We start from the raw sequence: 22,901 nt of genomic DNA on the forward strand, positions 1-22,901 counted from the left end.
AAACCCTCCTTAACATGTCACTAAAATGACTGATGTTACAAGATAATTAGAAACAATGACAGCTTCAACCCAAGTTGATGTCTTCTCCATTAAAAAAGTAATTAAAGGTGCTTCAGAAACAGATCGTGCATGATATTTACACATATATGCTTAACTTCTATAAGTGAAACTTAGTATTGAGCTATTAAATATACACGGAAAACTTTTGTCAAAGCAATAGCAAGTATCTGGGAAGTCATGCTCTTCATCTAACGTTCTATAAAATTGCTACTGAGATATGATGCAATCTGGACAGATTTCTTGGTGGGGCTGAATTTTTTCAGCAATAAGATGGATGTTACTGGTTAGTTCACAATTTGCAAAGTGTTAGCACGTTCAGTTAAGCTCTTCTGGTAACGGGCAGAGGTGGACTCATTTTAGGAATTGGGCCTCTTTCTCTTAAGTGTTTTCTCCAAACGCCAGATCTTGCTGCACATTTGGTTCTCACCACGTTCCGATCACATCACTGTGGTTTCTCCTCAGCACCATGCCATCAGCACTAGACAGACCTTCCACTGCACCAGTTGTTCCTACCGCTTCCTTACCCATGCCACTTCTTCACAGAGTTTTTTGTTTCGTTTGTGGTTTTTTGTTTGTTTGTTTTTTAAAATCCTTAACAGATTTTGCTACAAAAAAGGGCTGCATTAGGTGTAGACTCAGCTACGGTATAGATTACATGGGTCAAGACGCCAAACCATTCCAGCTTGAGAAGCTACACCCTGCTCAGCGGGACAAGACCACCTTCTTCACAGACCAGTGCACCACCACCACAGGTATCACACTCCCCGCGGTGCGCTCTGGTGCAAAACCAAACTTAATTTGGTGTGGGCAGCACGGCCCTGCTGCGCGGACCCGACTTGCTCCCAGCTCTGTGCTGAGCTATCCCGGGGACTCGCCTCGCCAGCACCCACGGCCGCTCTGGGCTCCCCGACCGCAGCCGCAGCCCCCGGTCCCCTCAGAAGGCTTCGCCACAGCGCCGTCGCCGTACGAGGACGCCTTCGCCTTCCCCGTCACCGGGTCTCGAACCCTTGTCCTACCACACTTCCCGCAGCACCGCCGGCCAGCCTCGCGATACCTCCCGCCCCTCGCGTCTCACCGCCGGCTCCTTTAAGAAGCGCGTCCCGCCGCGGCGCTCTTCTCGCGATACCGCCCCATCCCCGGTAACCCGGCCGTGGCGGAGCCGGCCGCGCCCGGTGCGGCGGGGGGCGAGGGGGCAGTACGCCCCGTCCCCGGGCACGGCTCCTGCCCTGCACCTCGCCAGGGGCTGGGGGGCCGGGAGGCCGCCCTGGCGGAGGGGCTGGCCTGGCTGCCGTGAGGCTGCCGGTGGGGGGGCGGAACCGCCGGTGACGGGTTCTTTCCCCGCGGCGCTGTGAGGTGCCCGCCGGGTGTCTGCTCAACGCCCCCCCGGGTTTCTTCAGCTCCCGGCCACTTGTGACCTGCCCGGGGGGCGTGCGGTGTCCAGCCGTGGGCGCCAGGCCGGCCCGTGCCGCCCTCCCGTGGCCGCGGGACCCCAGAGCGGCCGCCCGGTGGCGTCTGGGCCTCACCTGCCCCTGGTGGCCGCTGCCCGCGGGCCCTGCTGGGCTTTGTACGGCCAAAGGTTAAAATGTGTGATGGTGACCCAGGTAAGCATCCTCCGTGTATCTCTCCAGAGCGGTCTTCACACTCATTACCACTCTTTAACGTTTCTCAGGTGGAGAATGAGAACAGATGCGGGAGTTACACGGTGCTTGGTAACCCACGATAGGTGCCCACACAAGGGCCGTGGGGTGGCTGGCACAGCGCTGTGCCATGGCCCTGAGAGGCCTTCCCTGACAGGGCTGAGGTGTCTGAATGTAAGTATGGTGGTGCACATGTTCTAGAAATATTAAGTGGGAAAAGTCCCTAAATGGCTTCTGTTTATTCAGGAGCCTGCATTTTGTGTTTGTTTCTTGCAACAAGTGGAAACGTGTGGTTAAGTGAATTCGAAATATCCTGCTTTGGCATCTTTTGGAAGAGAACATTTCGAGGGGTTTTTTTTGCCTCTTATTTACCAACTTTGTTGCTAAGCTTTACAACTTAAGAAGCGCAATACTCTATAGTATCCTTGAGTTTTGCTTTTACAGTCGTTTGTTGGAGTGTAAAAAATCCTTTGCACTCTACGTTAAGTGATCGAACCTCAGTAGTTAGCATTAATGGTTGATTTGCTTTATTGATCATAGAGAAGTAGGTGTTCAAAGGAGCTACTGTGTGACAGTCATAGAGTTTATACATATGATGGCACATTTTTTTCAGCTGTGGTAGAAGTGGCATCATAAATATCAGCTTTCTTCATTGATGACAAGTGTGCTGTACCCGTGCTAGGACACCATACTGGATAATTTTCCTCACTTCTAAAGTTAGTATTCTACATAAATTATAGTTCTGGTTCAAAGCCCAAGTTGTTAGTGCATCAGGCTAGTTAAAGAAACCAAAGCAAAAGCTGTTAGTATAGCATTATTTTCTGGGGTTTTGTAGCAATGGTGTCCTTAATGCCATTGCTTTTTTCTCCCCTGTACGCACTTCATTCCTTGTTTCTCACTAGGTTGGGAGTTTGTTAATACTGGAACTATTGCTCATTGCAATTTTTTCCACTTTGCACCTGGGACTTTCATTCTGACAAGTCATGTGCAACTCATTAAACTCAAGTAAATGCTTGGTTAAAAACAAAGGCACTGTCAAATTGTAATTTTAACTTGAGAGTCTCTAGTGTCACATGTCACTTCAGATATTACGGTAAAAGAAAGTAATTGTAGAAATGCTTTATTTTAAGCTTTGTTTTGCATATTTAACAGTGTGCTGTATACAGCAGGTTTCATTTTTTCAGTCTTGCTTCTTGATTTTGAGAAATTGCCCGGAGACTTAGATGCCACTGGGAGAAGTCCACGTGTACTTTTAAAATTGATTTGAGCATGTGCAAGAGACAGTACAAATACTTTAAGAGACTAGTTATGTGTGATTTGTTGAATATGCTGTCTGTACTTCACACCTCAAGAAGACAGATTTGAGCTTCAAGTCTCTGAGAAGATCAGTGGGAATGGCTGAAGGTATGAAGTGACTTACGTACAGGTCACAGGGTGTGGGACTTAACTTCTGAAGTGAGGATGATGGGCATTGTGAAGACGATCTCCAAAATGGCGAGTCTACCACAGGGATCATGGTTTATGATTTTGTTAGTCTAGGAACTCATGAGCCATTGATTCAGGTTGTGGATCCAAGTTGATAGAAGGCAAAAACTTGACAGGTACTAGAGAGCAGAACTGCTAAATTTGTAGTCAGAAAACACTGAATGCAAGAAATCTGTGTGTGTTGAAAGGGGAATGGAGCTACTTGAAAGAGAAAAGTCCACTGGGGTTTGCTGAGCAGACAACCCACACCTGGCCCAGGAAATCTCTGTACCTAAAAGAATATTTTCAGGCCAAAGAATTTTAGAAGAGAGGTGTTCTCTATGCTTGTGCGATTTTTGTTGTTACTTGGATGTCAACTTAAGGTCACTGCTTGTTGCCCAATAGTGGGATACATGGATGTTTTTGTTTTAGTTTATATAGTTTAATTAATTATTAAATATGAGGTATAGTTATCACCAATCTAACTGATATATTGTGAAGAATAATCCTGTGAGTGTACACTTCCAGGAGCTCAAGAACTGGTGAGAACAACCTGTGTTCTCCATGAGATTTTTGCACTGAAGCATAAAAATGAGGGAAAGTGAAGTTTCTTGCCTTCAGGACTTGGTCTTTTATTTTCCTTACCTCTGAAAAGTAACTGGGTTACCATGCCCAGAAAAGTGTACTACTACTGATCATAGGTAGGAAGTATGATTACTTTGATCCAAGATTCTCTCCAATTTGCTCCTTCAAATAAAAACCTTAGGTGCCTCTCATTGCTTCTGATTATGACTTTCTCAGATGTATCAGGACATATTCCAACAAATAGGTAAACAACAAAAGTACTGAAATGAATCATGTATCCCTTTCTGTGTTGTGGGACAGCTGAGCAGGGGAAGATTGGAAATTGTTTCCATAAACTCAGAAGGACAACACTTCCTCAGTTCAGATTTGGAAAACTGTGTGTAACTATTATTTATGTCTTTACTGTGAAGAGTGAAGGCCTTGCTTTTTCTGATAGAGGTATTTTATTGGGTTTTTATTGTCAGTATGGTGTGGATTCTTGGGACTCTGATACATTACTGTTCTTCATCTTTCTCTGTTAGCAGGATACACACCATTTAAAAATAATCTTTGTGCGTGATATTTAAAAATGAGATAGCTGAAAATGAAGCAGTTCAGTCATCTCTGTGATTGTTTGATGTGCTGTATTTGACATGCTGTATCAAGGCCTGTACTAAGGCAGTAGTGAGGCCACACAGAGGAACAGATTGTAACAGTTCCAGACTTGACATCTGTGTTAGCAGTTTACTGAGTAATTAGCCACTTGGATGAACAGTATAGGCAAACTATGTGCTACTGTGTGTTCTTGAAGTACACTTCTGTTGTTTTTAAACGTAAGCGGTTTTTTACCTGTTCCAGACTTAATTAGGAGAAAGGTGACATTTTGACACTTTGCTATGTGATTATAATTCTGAAACAATTTACTAACACTGCAACATGAGGTTCAGGTAGGTCAGAAGTGTGTCTAATATAGAGGGCCTTTTTGACTGGGTCATGTGGTCTGTTCATTGGACACTAAACATGCAGACATCAGTATATCAGTGTTGGACTGCATTAAGCCACTGTGTAACAAGTTAATATATTGGAATTTGGCCTTTACATCAGATTTTTTCACATAGACTTCCAGATATTTAAATATATATATTTTCAGATACCCAGATATAAAATTGCAGTGTTTCAGTGAACTGTAATTTTATGCCTGGCTCAGGATTTGGTTCTAAACAGTAATCAGTATCCTGATTCTAGTGCGACCTTCAATAAAATGTTTTATCTTACAATGTATGCAGTTTGTCAAATAAATTTACATTCAATGTTTTAGTAGTGTGACAAAATGAAATACTTTGCACATTGGGCCAGTTTATTACTGTGTGTTTGTTTGTTTCTTTTTATAGATAATTGGCGTATTGGGGAGAAATGCCTTGCCCCTTGTCTTGAAGATGGGAAATTTCATGAAGGAACAATATCCTCTATTGAAAAGGACAAGAATGGAGAATTATTTGCTGTTGTATCATTCTTGGAGTCTGAAGAAAGGCAGATACTAATAACTAAACTTCGTAGAGTCAAAGCCAGTAGAAGACCCTGCAAAAGCTTGATATTTGATGATGATGATCTGGAAAAACCTTATTTTCCTGACCAAAATCTTCCATGTTCTGCAGTTGCTTTTAAATTATCTGACAATGATGATTTCATCCCTTATACAATTAACAGATATCTGCGTGATTATCAAAGAGAAGGAGCCCAATTTCTGTACAGACACTATGCTAATAAAAGGGGATGTATTCTTGGAGATGATATGGGCCTTGGAAAGACAATACAGGTATTTTTTTTTATTTTTACAGTGAGAGAATTGATAATTTTTTTTTTTTTTGCAATGTGTTTTCTGTGAGTTGTATATCTTTTTAAAAAATACCCTGTTTAAGAAAAGCCATTTCAGTGGAGCTTAACCTCCTGTTGCTGTTGTGGAATTGGAGGAGGCAGGACATGACTTTCTGGGACAGGACTTGAGCCAGGAGCCATTGCTTATTTAAGATTCACTCCTGACAGGTCACAAAACTGGGATGTGGCCCCTTTTAGTGTAAGCATGAGTGGTTAACAGTGGTTAAAATGTTAGTATTCATTTTATGTTGAATGTACTTTGAGAATTGTTACCTGCGCATTGTGAAATTTGCACTGGAGCATGCTACAAGTACTTAGAGTCCTTATCTGACTGTAGCTCTTTAAATGTCTTTTCCCATTTTTCCTGAAAACAAATAGTTTGACTGTACTGGGAATAAGAAGGAGCAGGCACTTTTATTACTATCTCTGGAAAAAGTGCTTAGATGTTCCGTGTTATTTTTATCACTCTTTTGGAAACACAACTTGGGTTGATGAAAGGACAAAGTATAGCTCGATTTTTCCATTATGCTTTGAATCAGTGTGGCCAAAATGATTATTTATTTTACTAAAATTAGGGTGGTTTTATGTTTGAAATTTCTCTTTCATCTTTCCAGTTATAAGTTAGCAGCTGGAATCCTATGGTGGCTTGTCTTTGTGCTCCTCTCTTTTCTCCCTCCCTTCGCTGACAAATACTAGCTGTAGTGTCTGTTGCCCTTCCATTTAGAAGAATGTCAATGTATCCTCTTCAGTGCAAAGAAGTATTATTTTGTAGCAAACTTGAGGAGTGAGTATACTAAACTGGCAAAACTCTGGACAGAGTATTTAGAGGCGCATCATGGATGTGTAGCTGCTGCTGATCTGTTAACAGACTTTTATTAAACTGTATTCATTTACCTTGTGTTTTACTTAAGCTTGGCCATGTTTCTTGTGTATGGCTGTTTAAGAATTCAGGAGATACAAAAGTTTATATCTAGTCAGAACTGCAAATAATCTGTTTTCATATGGTCAGAAGCATCTATGTAAGGTAGTAGTAAAATATAGAGTAAAGAGTTGCATTGTCGTCCTTACATATCTTGTATGTCTGGAATCTCAGTGGATTCTGTAGTGATGTGGTCATATTTGTCACACAGTGACAGTGTTTTCCTGTGTGGAATTCACATCTGATGGTTATTTCTTTTCATCACAGTGTCAAGTTTGCAGAAGAAAGGTGGAGGTTTTAAAGAATATATTGTGTATTTTTTTTAATAAAACACAGTAGTTATCTTATTTGTGTTAAGCATGGGAAAGGCAGTTCAGTGAATATGAAGTAAAAGAGGATTTCACTTGAATTAGTATGAATGAAAGCATAAATGTTAGTTAAACTTTGAAGTAACTGATTAATCTTGTAGAAAACTTGTGTTGTGCTTGTCAATTCGCTGAACCTTATTGTTTCTGAATTATAGAGTGATGAGATAAAGACTTCGCTAGAAAACTTTTGCATTTTCATATTCTTTGTACTTCTGAACTTATCTTTGCTTAAATTGGATTGACTGTATGTCTCTTTCATTTCAAGTGGAAGTTGAGGTGGAGGCAAGTAGAATAATATCATTTGTCTTTGTGATTGCAGTAAGTTAGGTTCCTATGTAGGCCTTTAGGTTGCTTCCTTCTTTATGTGGAAGAGCCAAAAGTTCATCAACAGAGTTGCCCTTTTACAGACTTTGCTGTTGTTACAAATTTGTGATGCATAATTCTTCCAAAAATTATGCATCTGAAAGACACATGGAGATTTTATGTTCAGTTGAATTCTATTCTTATTCTTGAAATGGTTTTTAAAAAGTTAGTCAAACAACATGTGCAAACTCGCAGTTCCCCTTAGCCTCAGTTTATATGAAATATTAGATATAAAAATGTTTGGTTTTCTTCTACATATCTCTTTTCCACCCTGCAGCCCCAAATGTGGTTGGTTTCCTCTCTCTTCTGCTCATCTACCTTTACTTTTCTTGGGTATTTTTCCTGCACTTCTACACTCCTGGCTGTCTCTCTTTTTCCTCCATCATAACAGGGCAAAAACTCTGGAAATTTCCTCTTTTTTTGGAAACCAACATTTTACAGCATTACCTCTGCCCTGCTCTGAGCAGCTGTGTAGCAGCTCCAAAAAGGAAGTGGCTGGAGCTGCCTCCTCCAAGTAAAGGAAGCCTGTCGAGTTTTTAAAAGAATGGCACCTCTCTGGTGGTGCATCTGGTCCTTGCTACCACTTGGCATGAATGGTATACATGGCGCTAAGTGGATTTTGTGGATTTACGTGTTCTGGTCAGACATCTGTGCCGTAATCAAAGGGAAATCTCCTTTACTGATTTGAGATTGATGAGAGACTATAGCCCAAACACAACAGAACGAACAGGTTTTGAAGTTAATGACAAGAAATGGAAGGAATGGAACATTTGGGAGATGACATGTTAGTAAGAGTCTAACCTCTAGTTTGAACTTCTTTCTTTTGCAGAAGTAATGTTGGGAGTATAGTTAGTAAGTGTCTCTTCTTTCTGTTTTCTTGTGTGAGATTCAGGTGTCTTGAGAGTGGAGAACAACTGCAAGGCATAACTCATCTCTAGTTTTTCCTGGCTCATTCATAGTCTCCTCCTTATTTTTGGGACTTTTCCACTTAGAGGATGAAAGAGTAAAATACAGCAATTAATTGTTCTTGTCATGAATTCAGGATTCTCCAAGTGGAGGGGTTCCCATTTTAAAACCAGATCTATTTAAAACAAACACCCCAAAACAAAAAACCCAGGCCCCCCACAAAGCACCTTACTAAATCCCATCCAGGATTTCATCCTAAATGTTTGTTTTCAGTGGAACTCAATTTATGTTTGCATTTTTGTACATGATCACTGAGAATTACTTTCTTTTTCAAGGTCATTTCGTTTTTGGCTGCAGTATTGCACAAAAAGGGAACACGTGAGGATATTGAAAACAATATGCCAGAATTTTTACTGAGGACAATGAAAAAAGAATCGAAATGTAACCCCAAGAAGGTACAGGTTTTAGTAATACAAGCTTACTTTTTTTGTAAAAGGCAATACTTGATCTTTTGTTTGCTTTAGAAAGTTTATATTACTTTTAAAAATTCTGTTACTTCGGTAGATTAGGAGTTCATGGCCATACTGGTAGTGTTAGGGGAGCCTTTAGTTTTCCAGAGTGTCATAGTGCATTATCTGGCTGTCATAGTCTAATCTGTTAGTACTGTTGATTTGCGCTAACACAAAATATCGGGAAATATCTGGATGAGGTTTGTGGCTAGAGTACTTTGGAAGGCCCATGTCAGTGAGTAGAAAAACTGTAGTTTTATGTGATTGTGTTTCTAAAGTACAAAAAGTATGCGTGTCTATCTTAGCAGGATATTTAAAGAATTAGGGTAAACAAATGTATTGGAAAATTTATTTCTAATAATCTTGTGATGTTGCATATATGCTTGAATGACTGTCATAATGTCAGATGTTAGTCTGACATAATCTAGGTAATCAAATACAGTCTGACATAATCTAGGTAATCAAATACAGCATAACAAATAAAGATACATGTAGAAGTTCTATGTGAATGAGAGAAATCTGAAGATCATTTTAATTTTACCCGTCACAGGTCTCGTACAATTTCTGTTTTCCATTGCTGTTTTCATTTTATTGGACTAATTGGAATATTTGAGTAGCAGAATGGTCTGTATGACTGTAGCTCTGTGAATAATTGATACAGGTTCCTCAGGAAATACAGGCAGAGAGGAAGAGGTGAAGGGATAGTACTTCATGTGAAAACAAACAAAAAAACAAACAACAAAAAAAATGAATGCTTCTGACTGGGGATATGAGAAGAATTATTTCACTTTGAGGACAATTAAGCATTTTAACCAGGTCACAGAGAGAGGTTGTGAACCACCCTGGATCCTTGGGGGACCTCAGGAAGACCTGAGTTGGGAAAGCCCAAAATGACCTGATATAAATTCAGTGTTGCCCCTGCTTTGCCCAGAAAATTGGGCTACAAACTTCCTGAGGTCCCGTCCCACCTCACTGATTTTATCATTCTATGATGCTGAATGAGTTGTATGAGCGATCTTAAATTTTTAAACACTATCCAGGTCTTCCTGTTTTGAAGTTATATAATAACTAGACTTGTGAATTGGAGGAAACTGCTTACCCTCTTCATCTTTTTGTTTTCTCCATCTGTAAAACATTTTATGGTATACAGATATCGATGCTATAACAAAACAAAGTGATAGTATCTCATGTCCTATTGCAGTTGTTAGAGTATAATTTGAGTAAGTAGCACTACTTTGGTATCTTTTTTTTTTAGTATTACAGTAGTTTTCTTCTGTGTTATTTACATCCTCTGAGTAAACTGATTACTTTTGAATTTATATTGATTCTTCAGATATTTTCTATACTATACTTTGAAGTAACAGAATGAAACAGTTAAGTGTTCAAAGCAGTAAAATAAATATCAAGATTTTGACTTTCCTTATTGATAAACTGCTGTGTTGTAGTTTTTCCAGTAATACTATACATCTGTTTGTTTTCAGACTTTCCTCATAGTGGCCCCTCTTTCAGTGCTTTACAACTGGAAGGATGAGTTAGACACATGGGGGTACTTTAAGGTTTGTGTCTTACATGGCAGTAAAAAAGATGATGACTTGAGTCGCATCAAACAAGGGAAATGTGAAGTTGCCCTTACAACATATGAGATACTGCGCCTATACTTGGATGAATTTAACAGGTAATGAATGATTTTAATGTATTCTTCTACACACAGAAGTTTAGCTGTCTAATTTAAATTGTTCTTTGCAACTACTTATTCTTTCTGTCTATTAAATCCAATGACTCACTGTGCGGAAGAGGAGAATCCCATTTAACTATCTTCAGGAAGGTTACTGTATACTATCTCTGTAGTGGGATGCTTGGGAGAAGTAAGTGTTTGAGTAGTTTTCATAAAACTAGACTTAGCACATCATGAAGTGTTCTCAAAAATATGCAGGAATTGCCTGCCTGAAAACTGGTGGTAGCTGAAAGATATGCAGAAGGTGTTTCTATCTTTCAGTACAGTGCGAAGGAAAAAAAAAATCTGGATTCTTTAGCAAGTGTTCAAAAGATATTTTCCTTGTTATTTGAACTTTTCACCAAGTTCATGAAATTCATGAGTCCTAAAACCTTTGTGATACAAGATGTGTGTGTGTATAGTTTTAAATACATGATGGACTTAGAATGAAGGTCTTTCTGACAGCAGATTGTATGAGAAATCCTGCTTTATTTGCTCCATAGCTGTCAGCATTTTCAAACTACAAGTTTTACCTTTCCTTTGGCTGTGTTCAGGAGTACTTAGCCTTTCATCTGATCCTGATGGTCCCTTTATGTCATCCTTGAAGCAGGGTACCAGTTGTGTAAAGAGCTAGTAGTAGCAGCCTGCCCTTAGCAGCTGGTGTTGTCAGCAGATCTGCAGGTCTTGTTGGTTTAGGTATTGGGAAAGGTTCAGGCCCCAGAGACAGTCCTAGTGGTCTGAACAGCCATCACTAAAACAATCAGATCTCCACCTCTCTCTCTGCTTAGGTCTGAAAAAGAAGTGCAGATAGGAGAAGGCTGAAGCAGTTGCCTTAGTAGTACCCTAACTCATACGATTGCCTTTCTGAGGAACCCTTCAGTGTTGGTTGTTGAATAGACAGTGATCAGGAAATAAGTCCATGTGCAGAGCTGATCTGATGTGTGACTCGCTGCTTGCAAGTACATTGCTTCAACATACAGATTTATCAGACTCTCTCTTCAGACCATGTGACTGGCTGGACCTGTGATCTTGACACTGGAAGAGGCTATATGTCTTGCTTAGCTAAAATGATGAATTTCCCTCAAAAACTAGTCTTAAATAATTCATTGTCAGTAATAAGAATACACAGGCTCAGTTACACATATAAATCAGCATGAGAGATTTAGTTGAAGTAGCTCATGCTCATCTCTTAGACTCCTTTGAGAAACTCCAATTCTTAGCAGATTTTAGGAATGTAAGGAGCTCAAGTATGAATACATGTATTTAGCAGACATCGAAAGTGCCACAAAATCAGCCTTCAGATTAGTGACCTAGATGCAGCCTGTTCGGGAGAGAGCTTTCCTTCCAAACATGTCTGTTTCAGCTTTTTGCTGTTTGAAATGTCGTCCAAATCGATATGATTTTGTTCTGAAATTTTCAGATATATAAAATGATCTCATAAAGCTGATACATCTCTTCCTAAGGACTTGATAACTTAAATTAATATCACAGTATAGAGGTCATTCTACCTCCAGGTTTTATGTTTGTTTGTGTTGGCTACAAAGTATGTTTTGCTCCCTGCTTCTAGATATTCTTCCTAGTCACAAATTGTGCCAAATTGGTATCATATAGATATTAAAGAAGTTGAGTGATGCTTTCATGTAGGAAGCCATATAGATTGAAATGCTTCTTCTAGTTAGACTGGATAGGTTCTTTTGCAAAAATGAAGGATACCTGTGTTAAGCATGTTTCAATAGTTTACCTTTGGAGATTTTTTTTATTTTTCTAAATCTTATGAGTGGAATTAGCACCATTGGGATGTGCTGTTTTGATTGCTCCCAAGATTGAAAGCTACTTTCTTCACAGAAAGCATCTGATATAGTTAACAGTAGTTCATTTGTTTGGCTATGTAGTTTAGCCATTGTATTCAACTATGGCATAAACAGAATATAAAGGAACAGAGTAGCATAATACAATGTAAAACAGGAAAATCAAAAATATTAAACACAGCTACTTGTCTGACTTCACTTCTTACGTTCATGTGGGATGATAAGTAGTTTCAGTTGATACAATATTTTTTGTTGATTTGCAGTGTAGAATGGTCTGCTGTGATTGTGGATGAAGCACATAGAATCAAGAATCCGAAGGCTCAAATAACTCAAACCATGAAGTCATTAAAGTGCAGTGTTCGCATAGGTCTTACTGGAACCATTCTTCAAAACAATATGAAGGAACTTTGGTGTGTTATGGACTGGTAAATAGTTTTTTTTAATGGTTAAACACATCTATATGTTAACCATATAATGGGGCTAGGATAGAGTTGGTTGATATGGACCCATTCATTTCTCTAGTAATTGTTACTTGAAGATGTCTTTCTGTTAGCCAGAAACAATTTATGGTATGCTTTTAATCAGTGGAAAAGAGTAGTCTGACTTGGAGTAAAGAAAGTGCTGTTATTCCTTCACATACATTCTACCCCTTTTGTTTTTTAACAGGGCTGTACCAGGACTTTTGGGTAGCAGAATAAATTTCAAGAAGAAATTTTCTGATCCAGTGGAGCATGGCCAGAGGCACACTGCAACTAAAAGAGAGCTGGCGACAGGTCGTAAGGCCATGGTGAAGCTGGCAAGAAAAATGTCTGGCTGGTTTCTGAGACGTACCAAAGCGCTTATCAGTGATCAGTTGCCAAAAAAGGAAGACAGAGTAAGAGTGCCTGCACATTTCAAATACAATGCTAGTGAATATGTTTTTTTCTTTTTTGTGTGTGTGTGCTTTCTCTTTCATCATGCCTGTATTACTGTATGGTTTCCTTTTGGGCTTATGAACTTAAGAAGAATCCAGAGCCTTGGAAAAAAATGCACATGCAGTAGTGTGCTTTGTTCACATAATTACTATGATTGCCTGTTGAAATGGAGTTAATCAAGCATGAAAATGCTCAGCTAGACTTCTGACTAGTGATTTACACATCTGTTTTACGTGCACGTTTGTACATATGTGTGCAAACCCAATGCAATGTATGTAAATCTCTTGAAATTCTATGTAGGACTTCTGAATTTGCAGCTTGATACTTTGTGTGTGGAACAGTGTGCTTTTCATTTTTAACTCCCTCATTTTCAATCACTGAATAAAAGAAAACCCTTCAAACCTAAAGCTGATTGTTGATAGGTCTGTAAGCCTGTTCATCTAATGCTATTGTCAACATTATATGAAATGATAATACTTTGGCTATAGCTAAGAGTTCTGAGAACTTATTACCTATATTTGTGCTTTCCTTCTAAGTAGGCAAATACATTATTTTGCAGCTGGTTTTGTTTTCAAAATTTGATATTTATTCTTCATCTTTAGTGTATAATAATGTTATCTAAACTGTCTTCTGAAGGAAAGATTAAAACAAACGTCAGTCAATTGCTCTTCTAAATCTAGCAGGTTTTTTTCTTTTTATTCTCTTGTTGATGTGAGTATATGTTCAAGTTACTGCTGTATTATTATAGCTCAGCATGGTGCTGCTGCTGTGTGGGTGGCCTAGGTTAAGGAATGATCTTGGGATTTCTGTCTCCTGCTGCTTAAGACTAAAGATGTCATGGAGATGCCACCCATGGTCTCTAAGAAGAGGGATAAGAGTTTTGGCCATAGCACTGTGTAGATCCCTGCCTTTTCATTGCATATTTTTTGTCCTGCCTGTGGCAGTGCCCTGCAAAAGCTGGTGCCTAAAAAGAGGAAAGGGCAAATTAAGCAACTGGCAAAGCAGAGGGGAACCCATAATTACACTTATGCATTTATTTCTCTCACTTTTCCTTCTTCCTCCTACACCTCCACAAAAGTCATACTGAAAGGTTTATAGAAACCTAACAGCAGGTTCTTGTGGCTTGCCATCGATACTCTTTGTAGAATTTTTGGAGGGGATAAAATAACTATACATATATTTTGGCTACAGTTTCATGCTACTTTGGTGTCAAGATCCACATTTTTTCATTTGGTGGTAGAATAATTTCCTGTAATCTTTTAAGAAAATATATTCATGTTTTCTACTTTTTTTTTCAGTGTTCTATGTTTTATGTTTTTTGCTGCAGTGTTCTTTTGCTTTTCACTGTGTGCTGCACATAACTGTGTTTTTGGGACTCTCTCTTTGGCAGATGGTGTACTGTTCCCTGACTGAATTCCAGAAAGCCGTATACCAGGCTGTGCTAGAAACAGAGGATGTAAGTTTAGTATTACGAGCAGGAGAGCCCTGTAGCTGCAACAGTGGCCGTAGGAGGAAGAACTGTTGTTACAAAGTAAGAACTTGCACTGTTTGAATTTTAGAACATAGTCCTTCTGGTTTTCTTGAGAAACTCTGCAGATGAAGAGCTGATTGAAATGGCTGTGTGGTTGTAAGCCACCTGTTTGGGAAATCCCAACTGGAGACTTCTGTGGCTGCATCACAAGTGCTAGGGAATTTGACACTTTGGGACTACAGCAAAGCTGCTTTGCATGCACTGGGCAGGTGGTTGTTATTTATGCAGCAAGTTCTAGATGTGTTGTATTGATTACTGCACCTGTGATATAGTAGATGTTGGTGAGGGTTGCATTGGGATGTTCAGTATGTGGCAGGTGTGCTTCTCCTGTGTGCCTCAGGCAGTCCATGTAGAAGCTGCAAACAGGAGACATCCTGGACCCAGCAGGTTATCTGGGTTTTTCTTGTGCTAAAACTGCAGTTGTATTGTGTCTTTCTTTGCCACTAAACATGCTCATTGCTTTGCTTCACTGAAGGAAGAACTGTGACAGTAGCCATAGAGCCTAAGCAGAATGTTGTTGAAAATTAACAGATTTGCAAATTTTTTCTATCTTCTCTGAATTTCTTTAACACTTGGTTAGTCTAGCTTTGTATTTGTTTTGTGTTACTCAGTAGGCTCAGATTAAACATGACTTTTAAAGATTTAGAAGTGTCTGTGTCATACTTTCTTCTCCCTATTTTACTTCTGGCCTGTTTTGACTCCTGTGTAGTGTGGTGGTGTTGGTTTGGGGGTTTTTGTTTGATTTTATTTTTTGTTTTGGTTTTTGGTGGGTTTTTTTTAATTTTTATTTTTTTTCCTTCCAAATGATGTAGCTTATTAATTCTTCTGCATCTTTCTTTAAAAACTATCTCTGTATCACCTTGTTTAATATTCCATGGATACTAGCATTAATTCTTTGCTTGCTTCTGGTTCTCATGACATTTTGTAGAAAATTTAAGATGCTGTTGAACTTGCTGTAGGCAAGCCTGCAAATACTTAAGTGTTCTTATGGACTGTTCTATTCCAAAGTTAACCATGAAAATTAGTCACTTGATAAGGGAAAGGAAAATTAATGTTGGTCAAATCAGCCAACCATATGAGAAATATAGCTGCTGCTGTTGCTGCTGCTGCATTGTATAATGTTTGAAGTTGATTGAATTATGTTACTTGAAATGTTTATAAAACTTTATACATTTTTGCTGTAGAGAAAAGCAAAGTTAGGAGTTGTAGGGTATGAAGTCATTTGAACAGCTCTGGTTTGATTTACATTTAAAGCAGTTATAAAGTTACTGTCTTTTTGTCTACCAAGGAATTCTTAGTTATCTTAGTCATTTCTGTAGCTATCATGCTATCAGAAATGTTTAGCAAACTATGAATATAACTCGTGGGGTTCTTTTTCTTTTTGACAAAATGTTTCTTATTAATAGGATTACAAAGCTGAGGAAAAATATAACTTGCTGTATTTTTCTTAAAAACCCAGTATGCATCTCTTTGGGATCAATTATGGTACTACTTAGAATTGCTAATGCATTAAACTTTTTAAGAAGATAATTTATTTTAGATTATTTCTCTGTTTAGGGAGCATTTGTTTGCATAAACATTTTTTTTTTCTTTCAATGGTAGGTAAATGCTCATGGTGAAACAATTAAGTCATTGCGCTTCAGTTACCTGACAATTCTACGGAAGGTTGCAAATCACGCTGCACTCCTGCAGACAGACAACACTAGCAAGCAGCAGGTTAGTTTCACAAGTATCTAAATAATGGACTTAAAGAAAATAGGTTGAAAACTCTTGAATAAAAGGTGCTGCTGGCCTCCTTTTTAATTTTAACTAACTGAAATGAAGATGTTTTGCAAAATTCATTTTCCATTCAATAATTCAGTGTACAGCCCTTACAGATACGAATATTATGCACCAGTATATTCATTTAGTTGATGCATATCTGAAAATAAATGCAATAGAAATGCTGAAGATCTTGGCAGGGGGAGTAATTTTTAGTGATTTCCAATAGTGATTTATCACAAGTACCTAGTAGGAGAAATATCTTTTTGTAAATAAATAATAGGCAATTAGACCGTGGGATTTTTTCCTTCTTGTACCTTGTATTCAGGGATGAGCTTTTTTAAATCATGACAAATATGTTTTAGTAGAAAATGTTTAACAAGAGATTAGTATAATTTTGTCTTGTTACTGTGGCAAGTAAGCTACAAGACCCACAAATTGCAAAGTTTTAAAAAATGCTTCTATTTGATCTTTCGGATTCAAGAAAGAGCAAAGGGTTGTAGGGATGTTACCACTTCCTCTCAAACACCACAAAAGAATGGAAATGAGAAAATCCTAGCTAATTTTGGCCAGTTGGTTCCATTAAAGCAGTTTTGCTTCTTAGGAAATGTTACTGGTAGTGTCTGGGCCCTTCTATGCAGTGTATACCCAAATGTTTTCATTGGGGGTTTTTTGTATATTGTGTATGTAGTTTTTGTTGTAGTAACTTTTGAGTGTTAAAATAGCAACTGAAATAACAACATGTAAGTATTTTGAGACTTACTGTCTTTTACCACATACAGCATTAGTAACCTCTCAAAAATCTACTGTAAAAAAAACCCTGGTATTTTGTAGTATTTCTTACCTGTAGTACTAAAGTCCATCACATGTGTTATTCTTGGGTGAGAGATAAGATCTTTTCTGCTCCTCTGGAAAAGCAGACATGAAGTGTGTGGTCCCATTCAAGTTCAGAGCTACCCAAATTCTAAGTCTAGCTTCCTGTTGCTTTTAAGAGTTTAAATGCATTTCTTGTATTGTGTTTTGTATCAGTGGGACAATTTGTAATTCCCATATTGTCTTATCATCCCAGATGGTCAAGAGAAGTGCCAGTATGTAACTGTTGGATAATGCAGACTTTGAGCCAACAGTGTGCTTGAGTTTGACAATTCGGGCTAGTCCTATATCAGTCTCTGCTCAGAATAAATTTTTGACATGTCTTACTCTAGCATCTCAAATCCCAGCTTGAGATCCTCTTTCTTTTTTCAATGAAACAAATCAAAACACACAGGAGATGTTTTATCCAGTGCTTCTCTAGTGAACTGAATAAAAACACATAACTCTTTCTGCTTGAGTTACTTCAACACATCACTTGTTTCAACCTGTTTAACTGCTTGTATGGCTTACTGGTATCCCAATGTAGCTCTAATTTGTAATGGCTATTCAAACTTTGTTTTTATTCCAGGAAGCACATATCAAACGGGTGTGCACCCAGGTATTTTCCAGTTTTCCAGATTTTGTGCAGTTAAGCAAAGATGCAGCCTTTGAAACAATTTCAGATCCAAAGTACAGTGGAAAAATGAAGGTAAACCTGTTCTTTAGAAGAAAAATAAGTATTAGTAATAGATCTGTTGCTGTAGTAAATGGATGTAAGAAAATGTACATCTAATAGGTGTAGTTTTTTAATCATTCTGTTTACGGTGGTGGGTGCCACAGCAGGTATCTCCTGTCATGGCTTAGAGTGCCTCTGGGCAGAGACCGGATAAGAGTGGTCTGTGATGCTGAGGTGTCCTAAGATGTTAGCTTCACATATTTAGTGCAGGGCATAGAAATGACCCTTACAGTCAAAGGGGTTAGGGTCACAATACTATGCCACATAATTCCATGAAACCATGGACTCAGTGACAGTCAGGAACATTTGAGAAAGTCAAAAGAGAGCAAACCAAAATTGTTACGGAGTTAATGGTTTGTGCACACCTTCAGTATTGTGGGTAGTTCCAGTCCCTCCTCTCAAAAAGCTTATGTTAGACCTTGCAAGGTTCAGAGAAGGGCAACAAAGGTGATCAGTCCTGTGGGACAAAAGCAGCCAAGCAGGCTGGGACTCTCCAGCCTGGAAAAAAGAAGTCTTAGGATGAATGTGACACCAAATGGATCTAACCGGAGCCACACTAAAGATTAACAAAATAAAGATGTTTAATGTAAACCTGTTTAAACTCCTTACCTGAGGAACTGTGAATTTCTCTCATTTCAGAGCGGAGCAGGATGAATAACTGACAAAGGTGTCTAATGTAGCTAATTAAAAAGAGAACCATACTAGGTTTAGGAGTTCCTGAGCTGAGAGTAACTGGAGGGTGAGAAGCTCTACTTTTGTTCCCTATGAACTTGGATATTGACAGTTGCTGGTTGGGACTGATGGGGGGGCAGTGGTAGGACCACTTTTTTCTAACAGGAATGGGTGTTGTCATTTTATTGATTAGTTTTTATGCAAGCAACTTATTTTCTATTATTGCATACGTGTGAGAGGCCTGCATATTTGTTTTGTTATGTACTCTTAATTATCTCATGAAAGTCAATTTTATTGTTAATTAACTACCAGCTAATACTTAATACCTACATGTGAAAACTACGTACATGATCTTCAGTGGTGCTTATGAATCTCTTCTTTTATTGGTTGAAACTAATTTTCCTTTCTCTTGAAATCTGTATTTTGGGGCTATTTATACTTTGCTCCAGCATGGCCTTACAATATTTTCGTTCTGGGTGTTTTGACAGAGTAGTGAACAACACAGGCAAGCAAAAAAGGCTGAGTTAAGGCAGAGGTTCGAACATCATGTGGCTTTACAGCCTGCAGCTTACAAAGCTGCCTGTTTGGAGGAACCTGTTCCAAACTGTGGCTGGAAGTCTGAATTGTTTCTGGGACACTGTAGATCACAGTGTCTTCTCAGGTGTGCAGCTGGCTGTGGCTGTGTGGGTTGGTTGTAACCTTGGCTGTGTTCAGTGACCTGGGGTGGCAAGAAGGTTCTGCTGCTGCGCCGCCAGAGTAAGAGCATAACCAAGGTGGCAAAAGAGCAGAGACTGTGATCTTAAGTATACTGAGCTTGTGCTGATGGCTTGATACTAATGAGATGTCAGACAGGTTGAGTGTTTACTTGGGACATTGAGGAGACTCACGTGGTAAGAAAAATGAATCTCTGAGCTACCAATGCATAAGTGGCTGACCAGTTTACATTTCTGGATAAATTTTCCAAACATAAGTAGAATGAGATGAGAAATATGTGATTAAAAACAGTGAGCTACTAGCATGATGGTTAGTCCTGCATTTTTTTTTTGTTAGTGAATCATCTAATGCTTGTCTTAATTCTATCTCACTAGAGACTTTGCTGGTATATTGTGCTTTTTATTTAATTTTTGAGCTTTTAGCTTTTTATCAGTCTGTATTGATTGATATTCCTGTATTTTGAGGTATTTTTAATATAGATTTTTGGTAACTGCAGAAGAAAAAAAACCCAAAGAAAACAACAACTCATCAACAAACAAAACAAAAGCAAAACAAAGAGAACCAAACCAAACAAAAAACCCAGACAAACCCACAATCCCTCTCAAAAACAAACCCCAAACCCTGAATAAGCACATATTATTGAGGAGAGCCTTGGTGTGGAGAATTTCAATTTTTTAAAACCAGTGCAGTGTATATCATGGGAAACTGAATTTTAAAATCCAATTTTGTGGTTTTGAAGTGATACTTTATGTTGAAAAATATTTCTTTGGTATGTTTGGTAAATGAGAGATGAGATGTGCAATATAAATTTCTGTAGAAATTCTGTTTTCAGAATACTTGGCTTACACTTCCTGTTGCAAGGTGAACTTCATGCCTAGATTTTTAACTTGAAGTAGTTGAATATGTGAGAATTGAGATGAAAGGAGTGTACTGCCTTAATTGGAAACCACCATTTTTCTGTCATGAAGTAAGACAGTGGGGACCTGCAAAGTGTAAGGGCAAGAGATTCCATTGCTTTTGAAACACAGGGATTGCAAATTGTCCATGCACAAGTATCCAGGACTGCTTGGAGAAGAAGTAAGATGAATGAGGGTAGTTTTAAAAGCCTGTGTTAGTTTTCATTACTACCTTGTCTGATTATTTCTACTGTTTTGCTAAAATTTTGGCTTGGAGACACTCTATATGCTTTCTAAATGAAAAGGGCTGTTGAGTATCTGGACACTTGAAATAACTTATTTTTTAAACTTCATGTATAATATTTCCACAGACATCCATTTGTGGAATTTTGGAATACTGTTATTAATTATAAATATCTTAGAAATAACTATGTTGGATTGATTAATTTTTTTTGCCTGGCATACTATCATTATTTCAGTAGGGAAATGGAAGTCTGTTGGAGCACCTTGGAAATAACAGTAGCTTCCACTGTTAAACATAACCGTAAACCCAGGCTGGTGTGGTTTTGAAGGCTTAAAACACTGTAGGCTAACAGCCATCGGTATATAAGCAAGGTATTCTCATATGTGAGAGGGACAATTTCATCACAGTCAGACGACTCACAATGTGTAGTAATGGGGAAATATGCATTTAAATCCATGCAGGCTCTTACAAAGAACATATTACTTTTACTTGAGTATGATCTTTTCTCAGACTGACACCTTTTAGGATAATACTCTGGCGTGCAAGCATAGAATTTATTTCTCTTTGGTGCAAAACCATTCGCTACTTTTCCCAGATTGTCAGAGCTGTTCATTACTCCAAAATACCTAAAATCCCAGTGTCTGTGACGTTGGTGCATTTTATTTAAACAAACTGAGTGGATTTGTTTGTGTGTTGTCCTGTAGGAAATTCATTATTTGACCTATACTTTAATGACAAAATCAGTAATACAGTAACCAAAATTCTTCTACTCTAAAAGCATGTCACTGTTTTTCTTTGATTTCTTTTCTTAATGTGGCTAAATAAAATGCAAATGCAAATCATTTAGCTCTTGTTAAATTACCTGATGTGAGGTTTTTTTCCCAGTAAAACAAACCCTGGTTTATATGTCCTTGTACGATGGAACCAGGCAAAAATTACCTTGTTTGTACCTTGTTTTCACTTGTAACTGGCTGGGTAACATATCCAAAAGGATTTAAGTGATGTATGATTACTGTTTTATATTCTACATATTATCCAGAACTGTAAAATTAATATAAACTTTCATCATTATCTGGATGTCAAAAGTTTGTTAGCCCTTTTTGTGAAATCAGTGTTGATTAACCATTTATGTATTTATCACTGAATAAATAGGATTTTTTTAAGTAGTTATTGCCCAGTGGGAGAAAGCTACAGACGCGGTACAGAAAATTCCTCTTTCCACTTTGTGTATTGCTTCTGCACAGTACTCTGGAGCTGCCATTGCCAGATGTGGACATGCTTCTTTTGAAAATAACAGTATCACTATTATACACAAGGCTCTGGATTATTTGCTTCCCCACCAGAAGAACATTGTGTGTGGGCAGATTATTGGCATTTCAAGGCCTGTACAGAGTCTGGGAAGCTGGATCCTACTGTAAACAGAGCAACGGATGAGAGTGGGAGCGGGGAGGGGCATACATCTCACTGATTATTTTAAGAAGACAAGAACCAATAAGTTCTGAACTCACATGTGCTACAGAAAATTTAAACAGACCTTTGTGTTTTCAGGGTAACTGTGTGCATTTGTTAAATGCAAAAATTCACAAGCTGAGCTAGTGCAAGAAATAATTGCAGTGTCTGTGCAGGCAGAAATAGCTTCTGAATTTACATGTTAGTGGTATGATTGCCTTTTTACAGCAGGATTTGCATGTAGATCACTGAAAAATGCATAGGTCCAGTATCTCCATTATCTTTGGCACATTTATTATGTTTCTAGTGGTTTTTATTTTTCCTCTGTTTGGCTTTGCAAACAACTAATTACAGTGTAGCCTGTTTAAAGGTTGAAAACACAAGTAAGTGTATGTGAGATGACCTGTTGATGACATATCTTCATTTGTTCTGGGATTTGTTTACAGGTCCTTCAGCAGCTTTTAAATCACTTCCGAAAAAACAGAGATAAAGTTCTTCTTTTCTCCTTTTCCACGAAGGTGAGCTCCATGTGATTTTTATCAATTAACTGCAGCAGTAAGTTCTGAAGCATGAACCAGTGAGGTAGCAGCTGTTAACCATATTTCCTTTCTCTCCGTACTATGGGAAATGATGATGACAGTGTGGCATACTCCAGAAGTGTTTTGAAACCTTATGTTATCTCGTAATAAAAATGGTGAGGGCAAAACAAATATAACACTCTGCTACTTTCCTTTTAAAAATTGTTGTGTTACTTCAGATGTAGATAACTCGTACTGAGTTCAGCCTGTATGTCCCAGGTTAGAGTGATGTCACAGCAAAGGATGACTGAAGTATCATATAACCTTTGTGTTAGCACTGAAAGTAGTTAAATTTCCTCTGCTCTACTGGCTTTGACCATCAGCAGTGATGAAACTTCAACCCTGAGACTTACTACACCAGGTGGTT

At 38.5% G+C, this 22,901-nt stretch overlaps 1 protein-coding gene across 7 annotated transcripts in view; it reads left to right on the top strand.

The window, feature by feature from the left end:
* Positions 1-1,182: 1,182 nt before the first annotated feature.
* Positions 1,183-22,901, top strand: part of ERCC6L2 (ERCC excision repair 6 like 2) — a 56,855-nt gene continuing 35,136 nt past the window's right edge. For 2 of the 7 annotated variants that reach the window (XR_011736342.1, XM_065861388.2), the window contains exons 1-10: positions 1,184-1,661; positions 5,117-5,541; positions 8,492-8,611; positions 10,147-10,340; positions 12,451-12,612; positions 12,854-13,061; positions 14,492-14,632; positions 16,235-16,348; positions 17,835-17,954; positions 22,403-22,474. Coding sequence is in view for 5 of the 7 variants with exons in the window: in XM_065861388.2 (XP_065717460.1) it covers positions 1,643-1,661; positions 5,117-5,541; positions 8,492-8,611; positions 10,147-10,340; positions 12,451-12,612; positions 12,854-13,061; positions 14,492-14,632; positions 16,235-16,348; positions 17,835-17,954; positions 22,403-22,474 (1,575 nt within the window). In the remaining 2 variants the exon portion in view is untranslated. Of the gene's footprint in view, positions 1,662-5,116; positions 5,542-8,491; positions 8,612-10,146; positions 10,341-12,450; positions 12,613-12,853; positions 13,062-14,491; positions 14,633-16,234; positions 16,349-17,834; positions 17,955-18,630; positions 18,721-22,402; positions 22,475-22,901 lie in introns of those variants that run through there. The other 5 variants (XM_071801739.1, XM_065861395.2, XM_071801737.1 and 2 more) reach the window with 4 other exon arrangements.

Source organism: Patagioenas fasciata, chromosome Z (assembly GCF_037038585.1).
Source record: "Patagioenas fasciata isolate bPatFas1 chromosome Z, bPatFas1.hap1, whole genome shotgun sequence".
Classification (NCBI taxonomy): domain Eukaryota; kingdom Metazoa; phylum Chordata; class Aves; order Columbiformes; family Columbidae; genus Patagioenas; species Patagioenas fasciata.